Genomic DNA, 18,829 nt, shown 5'->3' with positions numbered 1-18,829 from the left:
GCCTAAGTGACTTAGGACCCTATGTCCCATTTTCAAAAGTGACTTGGGCACTAAGTCCCATGGAGTTTCAAGAGTCTTTGGCTGCCAAGTACCTAAGACATTTTTGAAAATGGGACTTAGAAGCCTAAGTCTCCTAGGCACGTTTAGAAATTTTACCCAGCATTGCAAACTAATATAACTTAAGCACTTGCCTAAATGCTTTACTGAATGTAAGCAAAAAGGCCCAGTCCTGTAAGGTGCTGAGTGGATCCCCACAAGGTGTTGAGATTCCACTGAAGTCAATGAGAATCAAAGCTGCTCAGCTTCTCACAGGAAGCATTAGCTACCTTGTAGGATTGGACCTTAAAATGTAGTGTTTCTGGTGTCACTTCCTGTCAGTTCTTTCTCTGCTTCCACAACAGGAAGTGAAGAATATCATATGGAAATGGAACTGCAATGAGAATTTAATAAGGCAGAAGGTAATTTACCCAGGCCTTGATTTGTCAGTGTATTTTTTCGGTTTTATTCTGGTGTTACTGCTGTGGTGAATCAGATCCTAAACTGGTAATTAACTAAGAAGCTAGGAATAATAAACCTCTTGCAAAACCTTCATAGTGTTCCCTAGTATACTGTGTCTTTAAAGACTATGGGTCTGATTCTCCACTGCCTTGTGTAGTCATTTATATCTGGTCATGTTGGTTGTAAATCTCTACCACTGATGGTAGCAGTTTACCCCCAAATTGCAGTCAACTTGCACAGACGTAAATGACTACACAAGGTGAAAGGCCACAGAGAATCAGTCCCCATTAGATCCTTGGTTTTACATTTTGAAATAGTCTTATCAAAATACGAAATTCAGATCCTCTTTTACTTACCTATCAAAATGTGAATGCAGCATTTTTTGCATTTTCCCTGAAACAGATGATAAAAACACAAGCGCCTAAAGTATTTTGGGTCTGAACCCGCAAAGCATCAGCTTCGGAGAAAGCACTCAGCATCCTGGTAGGAAACTCCCAGGACCACACAGAACTGAGCTTATTGCCTACACCCTATTTCAGGTGTAAGGGATGCCATCAAGTATAGCAGAAGAAACACAAAGGCCTGAGCTCACATGTTGGCAGGAGAGAAAAAAGAGTCAGGGGGCTAGATACTCACCTGGTATAAATTAGCATAGCTCCACTGGTTTCAATGGCCCTATACAGATATATATCAGGTGAGAATCTGACCCATTAGCTGTAATTTGTGCTGTGCCTGCATTTCTAGTCCAATTGAATCCTCAAGTCCAGACTAGTTGAGAAAGAAGCAGATTGTAATATGCAATTGAATATGAAAAAGAAAACATATAATTGCTGCCCAAACTTACAGGGACTAGAGCTGGGCAAATAATTCAGAGCAAATAATTGACAACTTATGTTACGTTTTTCAGTTTTTGAGTTGGTCACAGACAGATTGAGATTTTTTCAAATATATTGATTATTCAAAGTTATTATTAAAAATTATTCCTGTCTGCAAATAATTATTTGTCCATATCTTGCTAGAGAGCAATTCACTGTGAGTATTGGATATTAAAAATTCAAGCTATTTTGAAGCCACAATGGTGGTTTTTCATTCCCTAAGTATGGGGGTTGATCTACATTTTCTGTTGACATCATACACACACTGACTTCAGTGGGCTTTGAATCAGACCCCAAGAAAGCAGAACTCTTTGACACTGGTTTCTTGTGCAGATATTTAAATTGTGAATTCAGTATTCACTTTTCATTAGTATTCTTCACTATTCACTTAAAAGTTACTGATTCAGTGAAAACTCCTGCCAATAAATATGAATATTTGTGGAAAGTGAAAGCAAACAAGACACAAACATTGTCTGGGTGAATTTGTTAAAAAAATTGAATGAATATTCACAGAAATATTGTCACAACGTTTGCCCAACTCCATTACTGACCCTCCTTCCTGAACACAGCCTGCATAGCTTGGTGTATTAAGATGTCTTTTACTTTGAGGCAGTGAGGTACTGTCATGACAGCTGACTGAGATGTTTGCACTTCACAAATGCTTTGTGCGTACAACTGTTCATTCACTTTGCAGGACTCAAACTGCTGGCAAACTATGTAAAAGTAAGATGCATAGATGTGCTGATCCATCCCAGCCAGTGGAGGAAGGGTGATGATCACTCCAGTCTACATAACATATGGAGAAGCACAAGGCTAGCTCTCAGCAGAGACATATGGTAACTGTGTTGCAACCCTTTCTCTGGTTAGGTTTCACTTCCAGCATGCCATCCTTTCATTGCCAAGTTATCGAAAAAGAAGCAACTTTGAACTTACATTTGTAAGAGTTGTTTGGGTGCTTGTTTTGGACTTCTTTTGATACCCAGTTCAGCTTGTGGTTGTTGAAAAATCTGGCAACCCTCTGTAGCCTCGTGGGTGGGACTAATGGGGTCAGATGACAGCCTGATGAACACATGGGCCTTATAAAAAGGGTGGAGAAAATTCATGGAGACAACCTACAGGAAGCAGGTTAGGCTCATGTGGAAGGTCCTGAGGTAGGGTATGCAGGATACAGGGAACACCAATGAGTGATAGATTGCAAGAGGAACTTCAGGGAAAGCAGCATAGGAGTCAGCACTCTGTGACAGAACAAGGAAAGATTTAAAGGTAGCTCAGGAGGGGCAGAAAAATCTTTTGGATATTTGGCTGGACTTTTGTTACCCTGAAAGGGGTTAAATTTGCTTAGTAACTTGGATGGGGGTCCAAACTACATCATGAACACCTTTCCATGTGAGAAAGGCCAAAGGGACACACCTTGGAGAAGGGGAAATGAGGCAGGAAGCACCTGCAAATGTCATGTTTGTCCAGAAGGGGTGCAATGGGATGACATATAGTGTAAAGAGTGTATAGTGTACTATGACCTGTCAGGATAGCAAAAGAAAAATCATTCACAGAATATGTAATAATACTTATGCAATGCATTCAAGGACTTGAACATTTGTTTTAAAAAATCCACTCTCATGCCAGAAAATATAATTGTTAACCCGTTTTCTAAATGTGTAATTTGAAGTGAAGGTGGGCTTGTCCACGGTCATACACCTAGTGAATGACACAGTTGGGAATGGCTTGATTCCCAGCTCCCTGTCCTAACCATTAGACAACATTCCCTCTGCTTGCAGCAACAAATGTAATACAGTAATTGGAAGAAACTTTCTGAATTTTTCATACCTCTAAAACAAAATTAAATTGAAAATGTTGAACCACATCCTCATGTGACATAATTCACAGTTAAGATGATTTAAACCAGCTGAAGATGATTACACCCTCCAAGACATGGCATGGCTTCTGGTCAAAAATCATCGGAGGGTGGAATCTGTCCTTTAAAATACAGTTCTCCCTAAGGAACAAAATTATGCTTTGTAACAAATAAGTGCAAAATAAAAAAGGACATTAATATCTTATGCCCATCTTGTGGTTGTTTCTTAGTCTAAATGCAAATACATTCATCACCACCAATCAATTTTTTTTTACTCCAGTTTCCAGGGCTGCAACTTCAGGTGGTTATTTAAGCTTTTAAGTATGAGAAATTTGCCAGATAGGATGACCAAGGGCAATATGTAAGGAAGTAAAAATACTACAGAACTGAGCTGACCCAGCAATATATAGAAACACTGGCACAGAAAACAAGAAGGATGTTCAAGGTCTTTCAAAAGGACTCCCCACTGCTCTCAGTGATTGTGGAAAATTGCCAGAATTGAGTACTCTCCCCTGAGCCTAATGGATAATCCCTACTCCACAGGAAAGTGAAAACCACAAGGTCCCTGCCAATATGTGCTGGAGGGAAAATTCCTTCTGACCACAGATTTGCTGAATGATGTAACCCTGTGCACATGGGCAAAGGAGCACCATGGATAAGAATCTAATGCCACTGTGCCTTGCCATAGCATTGGTATCTGACAGTCAACAGCAGCTGGCAGCTTTTCAGACAACATGGGATCTGTAAGTTAACAGCATCCATCTAAAATTCTGTATGTGAATTTAGTGCTGAATAACTATGCTGGATGGACAGGCCTGGACATGGAAGTCTATTGAGAACAGGTACAGTGGCCAGCTGTGGTCCAATGAATTGAGCATTGGGTTAGGGGCCAGGACGATTCTATTCTGGACTGTAACAGAGACTCGTTATGTGACCTCGCACAAGTCACGTAACTTCTTTGTGCCTCTGTTACCCCATTTGAAAAATGAGGATGATGTTGCTTACCCACCTTTCCAAAGCACTTACACCCCATACTGGCTTGCCCCCGCCGCCGAATTGCCGCCAAAGACCCGGCACTTCGGCGGCGGGTCCCGGGGCGGAAGGCCCCCCCGCCGCGGGTCTTCAGGGCACCTCGGCGACGGGTCCTGGAGCGGAAGGACCCCCCCGCTGCCGAACTGCCGCCGAAGACCCGGAGCGGAAGAAGCTCCGGGGGCCCGGGAGCGAGTAAAGGACCCCGCTCCACGGGCCCCGAAAAACTCTCGTGGGGGCCCCTGCGGGGCCTGAGGCAAATTGCCCCACTTGCTCCCCCCCTCTGGGCGGCCCTGCCACCACCCTCCACTAAGGTCTGAAGATGCCACTGTCCCCCAGCAACTCTCCTGCTAATAGTCTGATACCCATCCTAAAGTCCAGCCATCAACTCCTGGCTGAGTTACAGCACCCCAGTACTGAACTCACCCACACACATCTTCCCTGAGATTACTTTATACCTGACAAAGAAACATGGAAGCAGCTTAAATAATCATATAATGAAAGATCAGACTGTTGTAATTCATGTGTGCCTTAGGAGAGGATGGACATGAGCAAGAAGACAAGGTTAAACCCGGTGAAGCAAATTTAGCACTGAATCTCATGTTCCAATGTTTTTTTTAAAATTAGCTTTCAGATGCTGTAGTACTAAGCGAAGGTGAAATCGTTCACAACCTCAACTGTGCTTTCATGCGGTTTGTAGTCAATGGGCTAAATTCACTCCAAGTTTACACTAGCTTCTGCCTGACTAGATCATGGTGCAGGGTCCCCCTCAGAGGAAATCTGCAAGGAAGGATTTGCAGTGCCACCCCCTCTTTGCTGGGAGGTGTTAAAAACAGAGTGCTGCCCCAAAATGGGGGGTGCTGGTGGTGAAGGAGGAATGACTTGGACTCCCTGAGGATGTGTCCATTCAACACATCTGCATTTCAGCCTCCAGCTGCAGGATTCTTTAGGTGTTTCTGATGAAAACTAAAGCTACCTGCCCCTGGCAGAACTCGAGAGAGGACAAAAGTAGAACTCCCTGCCATTCCCCTGTGGAGAATCATCCAGAGCATAACAGGCTTCATTGGCCCATGAAGTAGTGTTTTACACCCAGCAGTGTATGTGTGAGGGTAGGGGGTAGGGAAGACCCTGGCCCTGTATATACAGTGTGATCAAATTCTTATTTAACTGCTCTGCTCTCTTTACTCCTGACCTTTTCAGTTTTACAAGGCCATCATCCAGGCTATTCATCCTGTGTATCTTCCACAAACAATGAAAACTAAGAATAGCTCTGGTGCTGAGTCAGAATCCATGCTTTAGCTGGTAGCCTTTAATGGTGGGTCTCAATGGGATGCTCTCTCAGCTTCTGGGAGTGTTTCCTCACAACTAGCAGGGGAAGGCCAGTGTGGGAATAAACACTGGAAATGAATGAGCAAATAAGAATGAACCATTTGAAGGGACACCAATAATGGGTCAAATTTCCCCTAACAGAGCCAGCAATGAATTTGGCCCAGCGTATTTAAGAACGAAAACCTCTCTTTGCCACATTGAAGTGTAAGTGGCATCTCAAAGTGAAAGACATTTAAAAAAAATACTTTTCACCACATATGTTGCTTGCTACCTTTTGTCTTTCATTCAGTTTTGAGAGTGACATTCTGTTTATACTGAATTTCAATTTATTTCTGGTTCTGATCTGCCAGTGCAGTGTTATTTAGCTTCCAATCCAACAGGGAAATGAATAATACACTCCCGCTGCAAACCCGAAAACTTAAAACTAAAACCTTCCCGACTGTCATTGGGAAAAAAAAGGGATGAAAATATTTCTATATGTATTAAGACTGACTTAAATAAAAGCAAAATCTTTAAACAAAACAGACCTTAAATTTCAGAACAAATGGATAGTGTCCCTTTAATGTGTGTACAGGAAGTGGGCAGAAGAGTGGGCATGAAGAAAGAGGCAGAGGCTGTTATGCAGAGACCAAAAATGAAGTTTAAAATCTCAAAAGAAAAAACCTCTAGTTTTATAAAGAAACAGTAGATAGAGAATCAATCTAGCTAAGCCCTCATCAGACCCCAATCACTGTAGTGTCTGAGCACTTCACAAATATTAACGCATATATCCAAACCACACCTTTGTGAGGTAGGGAATTTTGATTATCGGATTAGGAACAGAGGCACAGAGAGAGATTACAACCAAGATTCTTCCGTGTCCTGTACCTTGTGTAGTCATTTAAACCTGTGCAAAGTGGAATCGGATTGGATAACATTTGATTGGTGACCATTCTGATTGGATAGTATTTTACAGCCACTTTCCAAAGGTGTTATTACACAAGGTGCAAGACAGTAGGAAATCAGGACCCAAGGCCCAGATCCTTAAAGGTGTTTAGGTGCCTAACTCTCATTGATTTCAGTTGAAGATGAGGGCCTAAATGATTTGCACAAGGTCACAGAGGAATTCTGTGACAAAGGTTGGACTTGAACTCTGATCTCGCAGTCCCAGGACAATTTCTTAACCACAAGGCACAAACAGGGGGCTTGATCCTCCACTCTGTTACACAGATTTTATACCAAAATAATTCCACTGAAGTCACTATACTACCATAAAACCAGCATGACAGCGGAAAATCAGGCCCAGAGTGTTTTCAAGTAGAACATAAGAATGTGCATACTGGGTCAGACCAAAGGTCCATCTAGCCCAGTATCCTGTCTTCCAACAGTGGTCAATACCCGATGCCCCACAAGAAGAGGATGTTGTGAAGGCCAACACTATAACAGGGTTCTAAAAAGAACTAGATAAATTCATGGAGGATAGGTCCATCAATGGCTATTAGCCAAAATGGGCAGGGATGGTCTCCCTAGAGTCTGTTTGCCAGAAGCTAGGAATGAGCGACAGGGAATGGATCACTTTGATGATTACCTGTTCATTCCCTCTGGGGCACCTGGCATTGGCCACTGTCAGAAGACAGGATACTGGGCTATATGGACCTTTGGTCTGACCCAGTATGGCTGTTCTTATGTTATGTTCACAACATCCTCTGGCAAGGAGTTCCACAGGTTGACTGTGCATTGTGTGAAAAAATACTTCCTTTTGTTTAAAACCTGTTGCCTATTAATTTCATTTGGTGACCCATAGTTCTTGTGTTATGAGAAGGAGTAAATAACACTTCCTTATTTACTTTCTCCACACCAGTCATGATTTTATAGACCTCTATCATATCCCCCCTTAGTCATCTCTTTTCCAAGCTGAAAAGTCCCACTTTTATTAATCTCTCCTCATATGGTATCTGTTCCATACCCCGAATCATTTTTGTTGCCCTTTTCCGAATCTTTCCCAATTCCAATATATCTTTTTTGAGCTGGGGCGATCACATCTGCACGCAGTATTCAAGATGTGGGCATACCAGGGATTTATATAGAGGCAATATGATATTTTCTGTCTTATTATCTATCCCTTTCTTAATGATTCCCAACATTCTGTTTGCTTTTTTGACTGCCGCTGCACATTGAGTGGATGTTTTCAGAGAACTATCCACAATGACGCCAAGATCTTTTTTGGGTGGTAACAGCTAATTTAGACCCCATCATCTGATATGTATAGTTGGGATTATGTTTGCCAATGTGCATTACTTTGCATTTATCAACATTGAATGTCATCTGTCATTTTGTTGCCCAGCCAGCCAGTTTTGTGAGAACTTTCTGTGGCTCTTCGCAGTCTGCCTGGGACTTAACTATCTTGAGTAGTTTTGTATCATCTGCAAATTTTGTATCATCTGTTTACCCCTTTTTCCAGATCATTTATGAATATGTTGAATAGGACATATGTGAGATAGTTTAATTTGGGGAAAATGTATTTAATTTTTCTTTAAAGATATTTACAAGTATAAACATTCTACACCTCCAAAGAAAAGGAAGTCCTAGAACTTTGTAACCTGAATTTTCTCCTACCTTCCCTTTCTGAGGATGCAACATGGGGCAAAAATAATTTTAAAATATTCAAGTATAGATGATTTTATGTGCTCCAAATTGTTATAACATCAGCTATTAAGTAATTGAAAATCATTCATGTATGACACATTTTAAAATAGCTTACATTAGGATGGAAAAATGTAAACTTAAAAGCCTGATCTTGCAAATATTTACACAAGTAGCCCCAAAAATTTCAGTGAAACTCTTTCACATAGGTAAAGTTACTCATGTGCATAAGCATTTGCCAGATGGGGCTCTAAAGTTGTCCATTTAAGTACCCAAAAGTCAAAAAATGACAGTGGTAAAGTTGTATGCTGTGTTTTTGTAGTCCCGTCAGTCCCAGGATATTAAGTGATAAGGTGAGTAAGGTAATATCTTTTATTGGACCAACTTCTATTGGTGAGAGTGTCAAGCTTTCGAGCTTACTCAGAGCTCTTCTTCAGATCTGGGAAACGTATTCAGAGGGTATGTCTACATAGCAATATAAGGCTCAAACCTAACCCCCCTTCCATCCACACACCAATTGTGTTAACCTAGGGCTCGAACCAATGGTCCCAGGACCCTGCAGGGCTGGAGGGTGTGAGCCTGTGTTAAGCTGGGACCAAGGGTCTGAGCCCTATTGCTTTCCTGTATGCACGAGGCCCCAACTTGACTCAGGTCCTAGAAGTCCTCTGACTGTATCCCATAGTTCCTTGGGGCAACGTCCTTAATCCTCTCTATGCTGACAATCATGGTGCAGTGTATTGCACTCTATTGCAAATGGAAGCCACACGTGTCTTTGCAAATTGCAGCAGCTGAGGTCAGCATGAACCCATTATCTGCAGAACACCAGTCTGCAAGCACACTATCAGAGAGCCTGCAGGGTTTTCAAAGGACAGCGATCAGAAGCTTTTTGCAAAGAGAGCTGCTTCCTGGTCACAAGAGCACAGCCAGATTTTGGTGCATGCTTCCTGGGCAACCCTGCACATGCAGCTCCAGGGAGCACCACGATAGGGTGAGGGGGGTGGAAGAACCTGAGAGCAGAGTGGGGACTAAGCCATGGCCCTGCAGCTCTCGGCTCAGCACAGCTGGGGGAGGGATGACCCCCAACACCCTGGCCACTCCCCCTCCCGCAGGGCAACCATTTGGTCCTGCTGCACTCTCTCTCCCTGGGTCCTGGGTCACCTCCCCCTTCAGGGGCTACATGTGCAGAGGCGCCTGGCCAGCATGCACCGTGAGGGTGGTGAGTGGGAGCCAGCCCCAAAACTTCCCCATTGCCTCCCAGGGATCCCTTATCTGCCGAGGCACTTCACCACTCCGCAGCCAGCGGCAGCAGGCGAGGGGTGGGGGTTTTCCTCTGAAACCTACATTTTATATCAAACTTCAAAACAAACAGACAAAAATCAATACAAAAACAACCCAACAAAAACACCTTCATCGAACATCCCATTTTAAAAAAGCACTGCAGTTTTGTTTTAATAGTTGACAGCTCTGGAGACTGATGTCTAGAGCCCTGCGGATATCAGCTTTATATCTGCAGACATCCACATCCACGGATGCGGATATCCACAGATCATTTTTGCAGATCGGATGCGGATACAAATTTTGTATCTGTGCAGGGCTCTACTGATGTCTTAAATATCCTCAAAACAAGGGCAGCTGGGCATTTTCCTGCCATTGTGACTCAGCCTAGAGATGGAGAGCCCAGTTCTCAGATTAGATGGTAGGCTTCTCAAACTGTGCAGTCATAGGCCTAAAACACTTGGGCGGGAGGGGGGGTGCTAGCCACTCTGGGATAGGGTTACTTTGACTCGGGTCTGTACACTGCAGTGTGGACGCCAGAGTCCTAGGTTCAAGCACGGGTCAGAAAATCCTTAATCTAGGGTTAAAATGCAGTGTAGATGCTCAAGCCCAGGGTTCCCTGACACTGGTCAGCTGACTCAAGTCCCACGAACTAGAGGCTTACATTGCTGTGTAGGTTTCAGAGTGGTAGCCGTGTTAGTCTGTATCAGCAAAAAGAACGAGGAGTACTTGTGGCACCTTAGAGACTAACAAATTTATTTGGGAATAAGCTTTTGTGGGCTATTGATTACTCTTGTTATAGTTAGTATGGCAACACCCATTTTTTCATGTTCTCTGTATATATATATATACCTTCCTACTGTATTTTCCACTGCACGCATCCGATGAAGTGGGCTGTAGCCCACGAAAGCTTATGCCCAAATAAATTTGTTAGTCTCTAAGGTGCCACAAGTACTCCTGTTCTTATTGCTGTGTAGGCATACCCTGAGCGTCACAGCTAAATACAAGGTGGAACAGATTGTTTAGCATAAGTAGTTAACACATATTTGAAGGGACCATTCAAGGTAAAGTGGCCTGTTAGCACCCCTACAGTCATAGGCGGGAATGAAGGGTGGGGAAAAGGCAACTGGAGGGCAGCGGTTGTTAGTGGTTTATAGATTCTTGTAATCCAGCGTCTCTATTCAGTCCATGATTTTAAGTCTAGCAAATATATGAATTTAAGCTCCCGCGCTCGTCTTTTGAAAGTGTTGTGCAGGTTTCCTTTGAGGATGAGGACTGATAGGTCAGATATAGAGAGTGATCAGGATTAGGGCTGAGGAGGTCCCAGAGAGGGCACAGAGCCTATGTGCTGATGACCCTTTCTCTTCTGAAGATACCAGAGATCTGCAGATTTCAGGGACTGAATCCACCACTTGTCTGAGGAGGAAGACCAAACCCACCACAAGATGAATGAATCAGGAGGAAACTAGTTTTGTTAGTTTCCTTTGTTAAGGGAATATTGTAGGATTTTCTTGCCCACTGCAACTCCTCCAGTTGTTTTTTCCATTAAAGGGTATGATAGGCTCACATGTTATTAAGTTCCTCATTTTCACGCATATTAGATTCAGTCACAGATTTAATTAACTCACAAAAAGAAAAGGGCAATTGAAGAAAGAAATTAATCTTCACTAGGCATATGTTTATGTCTATAACATATAATGTTACTCTGATGTGCTTGCTACCAAGAGATTGAAAAAGAGAGTGTGTGGGTTTTTTATTCTCTCAGTTTGTAAGGAGCATAAAACACAATTATGCCTGCAATACATTTCAGAACATTTTTTCCAATGACCTTTTAGGGCACAGTAAAAAAATTTTGTAGGTAGAGCTGGTTGAGATGCGTTTTTTTGGGGGGGGGGGGGGAGGGGGACACAAAATATATATTCTGAAGTTTTCAAAATAAGATTTTTATTTGGGGGGGGGGAAATCATGAATTATTAAACAACACAGGCACTAATGCAGAATCTTGAAGCACCTCACTGTTCACCTTTCGCCACGATAAAAGTTGACCATTCAAATCCAACTTTTTGTTGCCTGTCTCCTACCCAGTTCTGGATCCATAACTATACTTTGTCTTTAGCCCCATGACTACTTAGTTCCCTTAGTAGCCTGTTGTGAGGTATTTTGTCAAAGGCCTTTTGAAAGTTTAAATAAATTATATCAGCTGGTTTTCCTTAAACACCTACTTTATCGATCCATTTGAAAGACTTTCCTTTGCAGAAAATGTACTGGTTATACCCTACCATGACCTTCCAGGTTTTTAATTCTACTTTTTGTTATAATTTCTACCAATTTCTCTGGTACAGATATAAGGGCTTATTTGTCTATTTTTCAGGATCACCCCTAGAGTTTTTTTAAAAATACATGTACATTTGCTTCCCCTCACCGCTTTCCTATAGCAGCAGTAAGAGAGAAATTAAGAGACATAGATTTTCTCTTAACATACTGTGACAGCTCATGACAGAGCCCCAGGCCAATTCACTTGTGTATTAGAATAGATCAAAGTGATTATTAAATGTATAAGAGTATTTGATGTTTAAACTTCATGAAAACTAGTGGGATGTTTCTTGCATCCTTTTCACTTATCTGGATCCCATTATAATGTAGTAGCAATAATAATGATAATTCTCCTTTCCTTTTCTTTTAGCTAATAAACCTTAGTTAGTTTACTACAGAATTGGCTGCCAGTGTTGTCTTTGATGTAAGACCCCAGATTAATTGGTACTCTAGATAAGTGACTGGTCTTTTGGGACTGGAAGCTACCTAAATATGGTGTGATTTTTGGTTTAAGTAACCTTTTATCACAAAGTCCTGTTTGTCTGGGTGACAAGACAGGCTGAAGAGTCTAAGGCAGTGGTGGGCAATCTGCGGCCCATACGTGGCGTGGGCCTGGCTGCCACTTCCTGCTGCTCCCATTGGCCGGGAATTGTGAACCGAGGCCACTGGGAACTGTGGGCAGCCATGCAAATGTAAACAAATGGTCTGGCGGCCCACCAGCGGCTGGCCCGCAGTCCGCAAGTTGCCCACCACTGGTCTAAGGAGACTGTCTGTGACTCCATAGTAAGACTGATATAGCGTTTCTCTGGATTGAGGCCAGAGATCTCAGCACATTGCAGAATCAAACCCTACAATAAGAAAATGAGGGGAGGGTGTGGGGGAGGGAGAAATCACAATCTTTTTCCAAAACATTCCAAAACATGAAAACCCTCCTGTTTCACAAACCTAATAAGGGAAATCATGCAGCAAGTTATGTTACTAAGAAAGGTTTCAAAGTAGCAGCCGTGTTAGTCTGTATCCGCAAAAAGAACAGGAGTACTTGTGGCACCTTGGAGACTAACACATTTATTTCAGCATAAGCTTTCGTGGGCTATAGCTCACTTCTTCAGATGCATAGAGTGAAACACACAGACAGAAGATATTTATACATACAGAGAACATGAAAAGGTGGAAGTACGCATACCAATTGTAAGAGGCCAATCAATTGAGATGAGCTATCAGTAGCAGCAGAAGAAAAAACCAGTGGGAGAACACTTCAACCTCTCTAATCACTCAGTGACAGACTTGAAGGTGTCAGTTTTGCAACAAAAAAACTTCAAAAACAGACTCCAAAGAGAGACTGCTGAACTCGAATTAATATGCAAATTAGACACAATTAACTTAGGTCTAAACAGAGACTGGGAATGGTTTGGTCATTACACTAATTGAATTTTTTTCCCCCATGTTAAGTTCTCCTCACACCTTCTATGGGTCATCTCGATTATCACTTCAAAGGTTTTTTTTTTCTTCTGCTGCTACTGATAGCTCATCTCAATTGATTGGCCTCTTTCAATTGGTAAGCGTACTTCCACCTTTTCATGTTCTCTGTATGTATAAATATCTTCTGTCTGTGTATTTCACTCTATGCATCTGATGAAGTGAGCTGTAGCCCAGGAAAGCTTATGCTGAAATAAATTTGTTAGTCTCTAAGGTGCCACAAGTACTCCTGTTCTTGTTACTAAGAAAGTTTGTTTGGTTTTGCCAGCTGTCTCTTCAATACAGTCTCTGGAGGAGACAGCGGGAAACAAGTTTTCCTGCTACAGTTTGCCAGCAAAATGAAAACGTGAGAAAGTGACAATGAAAAAGAGCACATATGGGCGATAGCGATGAATTTGCTAAGACAAAAATTTGCATTTAAAAAACAACGCCTTTTCCACTAGTGATTACTATTATGATCACTATCAAACCCCCTAATTTAAATGTGTGTGAGACATACATACACATAAAATACATGTATTTATTCATACAAAAACTACATTAAAATAACCCCTAAATCAGGAAATTCCATGGACAGACTTAATCCTGCTTTACAACAGTCAAAAATTAGATGCTACTGTTCAACTAACAGAAGATCACACAATACTTCCTACAACCTTAGATATACATGTGGGGAATCTTGAAATACTACAATTAAAAACAGAATAAAAGTAATTTATTATCAGAATGGTTCACTATATCATTACGCCATAGACATGGTATATGATAAGTTAACTTCTCTCTTAGGTAAGTGACTTGCTCAAAGTCACACAGGAAATCTATGGCAGGGATAGGAATTCAACCTAGATCTCCTGAGACCCCTTCCCGTACCTTTATCACGAGATCATCCATAGATGGGTATTCAGACACTTTTGTTAGCATCCATTTACTATATATTTTCTTTGCAACAAGCAGTGCAGCGTCTTTAGGTGCAAGTTAGCCAGTTAAGAACATAAGAAAGAACATAAGAAAGGCCGTACCGGGTCAGACCAAAGGTCCATCTAGCCCAGTATCCTGTCTACCAACAGTGGCCAATGCCAGGAGCCCCAGAGGGAGTGAACCTAACAGGCAATGATCAAGTGATCTCTCTCCTGCCATCCATCTCCATCCTCTGACAGACAGAGGCTAGGGACACCATTCCTTACCCGTCCTGGCTAATAGCCATTAATGGACTTAACCACCATGAATTTATCCAGTTCTCTTTTAAACTCTGTTATAGTCCTAGCCTTCACAACCTCCTCAGGTAAGGAGTTCCACAAGTTGACTGTGCGCTGCGTGAAGAAGAACTTCCTTTTATTTGTTTTAAACCTGCTGCCTATTAATTTCATTTGATGACCTCTAGTTCTTGTATTATGGGAATAAGTAAATAACTTTTCCTTATCCACTTTCTCCACATCACTCATGATTTTATATACCTCTTACAAAGTTACAAAGCTAACTTAGCTGTGAATTGAGGTGGTCAATATGCCAGCAAATTGACATATAGGTTGTATGTCACATATAGGTTGTATAAGTAATGTTCATGGTGTCCTTGCCATACAGTATAAATGACTTTCTCTGATTGTCTGGCACTCACAGAGCAGTAGGTGATACTGCAAGAAACTGTCCCTAGGTAACTAAAGCTGAAAAAAAAAATATGATGTTATATTGAATGTTAATAGTAGTATGTGGGCATGAAATTGAAGTAAGAATTATAATGTACTGCAAATACAAAAGGGTGCAGAGTCCAAGTCTGCACTTGCAATGTTAACTTTGTTACTTCCTAACTTTTGAGCACTTCATGGTTCAATAGCAATGTTCTCATTTCAAAGCTTGACTGGCTTGCAAAAACTATCAATAGCGCATGAAGGGCCTAATCTTTGGATGCTGTAAGTCAGCATAGGTCCCTTGACTTCATTGGAGCTATGTCGCTTTACATCAACTGAGGATCTGTCCCATAGAATCCATTGTCTGGGACGGTTTGATTAGATACCACTGAAAGACTCTGTCCAGTGTGTCTTAGGAGGACCACAGGAGGGAGCCCCTCTCCTGCAGAGCCAGAAAGTGGAAAGACATTACAGAGTGCCATTAAAGCCAAAGCCTGCAACATTTTAAAGGATAAACCTCATAAACCCATGTATTAAGAGGGTAGAAGGAAAACATGAAGGAGCGGTTTGTTTACTCCTACTTCTTTTGTTTCATCCATTTAAAATAGGGCTTGATCCAGCCCCCATTGGTAAATGGGGATGGGGGAGTGAGTGGGATCAGACAATGTAAAACTTCCGTTACTTAAATGGGGCAAGACTAGGCTCATAATATGGCAAAGTGACTTTCATCTACTTTTTATGGATGAGATTTCAGTTATTCACCAAGTAGATGCATGATGATGACATCATCAAAGAGTCCTAATCGGAACATGGCCTGGTTCTGGCCCTGAGTGTTTGCACCCCTATGCTCATACACTGTAAAGTGAATCAGGAATTTGGGGTTCTATTCCTGGTTCTGCTTCTGGCTTGCTGACCTGGGGCAATTCACCTTTATCTCTGTGCCTAAATTTCCTCATCTGTTAAAGTGAGTACAAGAATATGTATTCCTCACAGAATTATTCCTAGGCTCGAGAACCTCATATTGAAAATATTTAAAGAACATAACTCTGTCACATCAACATCTATGATATAGATGAAACCTTCTCCTTGCTGAACAAGAAAGAATGTGCTTTCTACCTTTTCTCAATTATACTGGGATTAGCCGTCACCAGCTGGGTCTTGGATCCAACATCCTTGGTGTATTCACTGGACAGAGGAGGAAGGTTGCATCTGCAGAAACAAAGACATCCAAGATTTTTAATTGTCATGTTCCAGTTTCAGACTGTCATGTTTAATTGTCATGTTCCAGTTTGCACATAAGGTCATGCAAGCTGACAGAAAATTTACAATACTAATACTGGGCCAAATGACAACATGATTATGGGCTAAATCTTCAGAATTGCTTACACTTTATTTAAGCATCAAACTCTCCCAATATGTGTATCTACAAAAGGGTATTTTTGCACTAAAATGTGGGTAAGTGCAAATTTATGCACTTTTGAAGAGATGGTCCTATATCAGTGTATTGACAGTAAACTCTGAAGCAAATAATGAAAAGTGCCTAGATTTATATATTGAATGTCCCTGCTAATAGGCTACAGGCAAAAGGGGACATTATGCACAGAAAGACATTTCAGCTAACTTTTTTAAAATTCCATTCCCCTCTGTACTTTTCCTTGTTGGCTGACTGTGTCCCAGAATGCATCATTCTGTGACATCACAACCATCATGGACTACATATCTTGCAAACTATGAAACACGTGGTATTTTTGATGTCACGTTCTGAAATCTCTTCAGTGGAACAGAAAGTACCAACTGGACTCCAAAGGTGGAGGAAAAAAATATTTGTTAGTGGTTACTTAACATGAATTTCTGTGTTTGAATGCATCCCACAACCTGGCTGCAGGAGACATTAAGTACACTACTCTACTTTGCAGGTCATTTTTAGGAAAGAATGACTGCCTTAGATAAAGGGGAACACTGAGAGAAACAAAGTGACAGAAACTACTGTCACTGAAACTAGACCCAACTGCTCCACAATGAAGAGATGGAAAGTGGAAATAATGCTAAATGTAGACCAAAGTGCACCAACATCCATGCATTGTTATAATCCCTATGAATACAGCCTGTGCAGAACCATGTCACTTGCCTGCTTCACTCACTGAAACTGCAGCATAGGGAAACAGAGTATGATCTAAGGCAGCATTTCTCAAGCTGGAGGTCCTGACCCAAAAGGGGGTTACAAGCCTATTGTAGGGGGGTTACGGTATTGCCACCCTTACTTCTGTGCTGCCTTCAGAGCTGGACGGCCGTAGAGCGCTGGCGGCTGCCTAGGCACCCAGCTCTGAAGACAGTGCCGCTGCCAGCAGCAGTGCAGAAGTAAGGGTGGCCTGGTCTGCGGGAAGATGGTCACTTCTTTTGGGGGGAGGTCATCATAGCCTGAAATATTTTCAAAGAGGGTCCCAACAAAAAAGGTTTGAGAACCCCTGATCTAAGGGAAGGAAAGGGGGCATGGCCAACTGTAAAGCCCTGCTTATTATGCTCCCCCCAAAAGTGCGTGCTCAGAAGAGGTGCAAGCCAAGCCAAAAGTAAAACAGCCTCTGGCTGTTTTAACCTACACAGGCAACTGCACTCAACCCAGTGGCTATGGGGACTCAAAAGTCAAGCAGGGCAGGCTCCAGCATAGACAGCAACATCATTTCATATTCATTCCCTTTTCTCCTGTTACCAGGATGACACAGATTTCTTTGGCCCAATTCAGATCCTCTTGCTCCTGTGAAAATCTACCTTTTTTGTGGCACTATACTCTTCCCCAACTCTCTTTAGCTCCCCTTTCCTGGATGTCCTGTGTTTATAGGACTGACCAGATATAAAAGTGTGCTCCACCAATCTGTTCCTTTGTGCACTACTTCCAGGAAATAGGTGTCATGTACCTGCAATGAACACTGGTTGCTCATTCCAAGTATCAACTAGATTCAAATTGCATGGAGCCTATAGCCTGCCTCAGTAAAAGGTGGGAATTTGGGGGAATAGGGAACGGAATGAGCTCAGTTTCTGTGCCAATTTCTAGTATTACCGTAGAAAGGATTAATGCTGTAATGTTCACAAATTCTAAAGACCAGAAGGGTCATCTAGTCAGACCTCCAGAATAACACAGGCCATAGAACTTCCCTGAAATAATTCCCGTTTGAGCTAGAGCATCTCTTAGAAAAACATCCAATCTTGATTTAAAATTTGCCAATGATGAATAGTCCACCAGGATCCTTGGTAAATTGCTCCAGAGTTTAATTACCCTCACTGTGAAAAATTTTGCACCTTATTTCCAGTCTGAAAGGTTGTATGCTGTAGTACGCATTCATTGCAGAGTGTCAATCAGGGCCAAGTAACAAGGGATGCTATTACCATCGCAGTCTGACTGCTGTCCTTGGCAAGTGTTTTCACTGCATTCAATGAACAGCCCCAAACCCTTATAACGAGGAGGAAGTACTGTGGCTGATCCCTTCTGCAATCCATACTGACCATGTGTGCAGTGTGTTATGTCCAGAGTTGGTGGGTGGGAGGATATATCTGTGTGCCCATTACACCACATTGTTTCTGTGCAATTTCAAGCATATTTATTACTAATGCAAATCTGCCAACATCCTCTAACAAAAACAGGACTGTGCAAATTTGCATATATTTGCATAAATTTAGATACAAGCCATCAGAAGCATGGGTTTATATTCAGGCTATCCAAAAATTCCAAGGTGAGAAGATAGTGTAAGTCATTTGTAGAGAGCCACGTGTCCCTATTGTTTTCTCTTTTTCATGGTTGCAATTCTTAAAAAGAAGAAAAGGGGAATATTGACCCTTGAGCTGGCTGGGTTTTTGTTTGTTTTGATAATTGTTTTCTCATTAAAAAAGGGGGTTCAATAACAACATTTTTCTTGGAAAAATTTCTCTGTCAACATTTTTCA

General features: G+C 41.9%; 1 protein-coding gene across 1 annotated transcript in view; it reads right to left on the bottom strand.

Annotated features, from left to right (window-relative positions):
• The window catches only part of ST8SIA1 (ST8 alpha-N-acetyl-neuraminide alpha-2,8-sialyltransferase 1), a 167,036-nt gene that overhangs the window by 31,293 nt on the left and 116,914 nt on the right, over positions 1-18,829 (bottom strand). Inside the window, exon 4 of the mRNA XM_065423402.1 lies at positions 16,011-16,103. Coding sequence (XP_065279474.1) covers positions 16,011-16,103 — 93 coding nt within the window. The remainder of the gene's footprint in view (positions 1-16,010; positions 16,104-18,829) is intronic.

The sequence above is a fragment of the Emys orbicularis genome, chromosome 1, assembly GCF_028017835.1.
Source record: "Emys orbicularis isolate rEmyOrb1 chromosome 1, rEmyOrb1.hap1, whole genome shotgun sequence".
Taxonomy (NCBI): Eukaryota; Metazoa; Chordata; order Testudines; family Emydidae; genus Emys; species Emys orbicularis.
The sequence above is the reverse complement of the archived record's forward strand: the minus strand, read 5'-3'. Positions and strand labels throughout refer to the sequence as shown.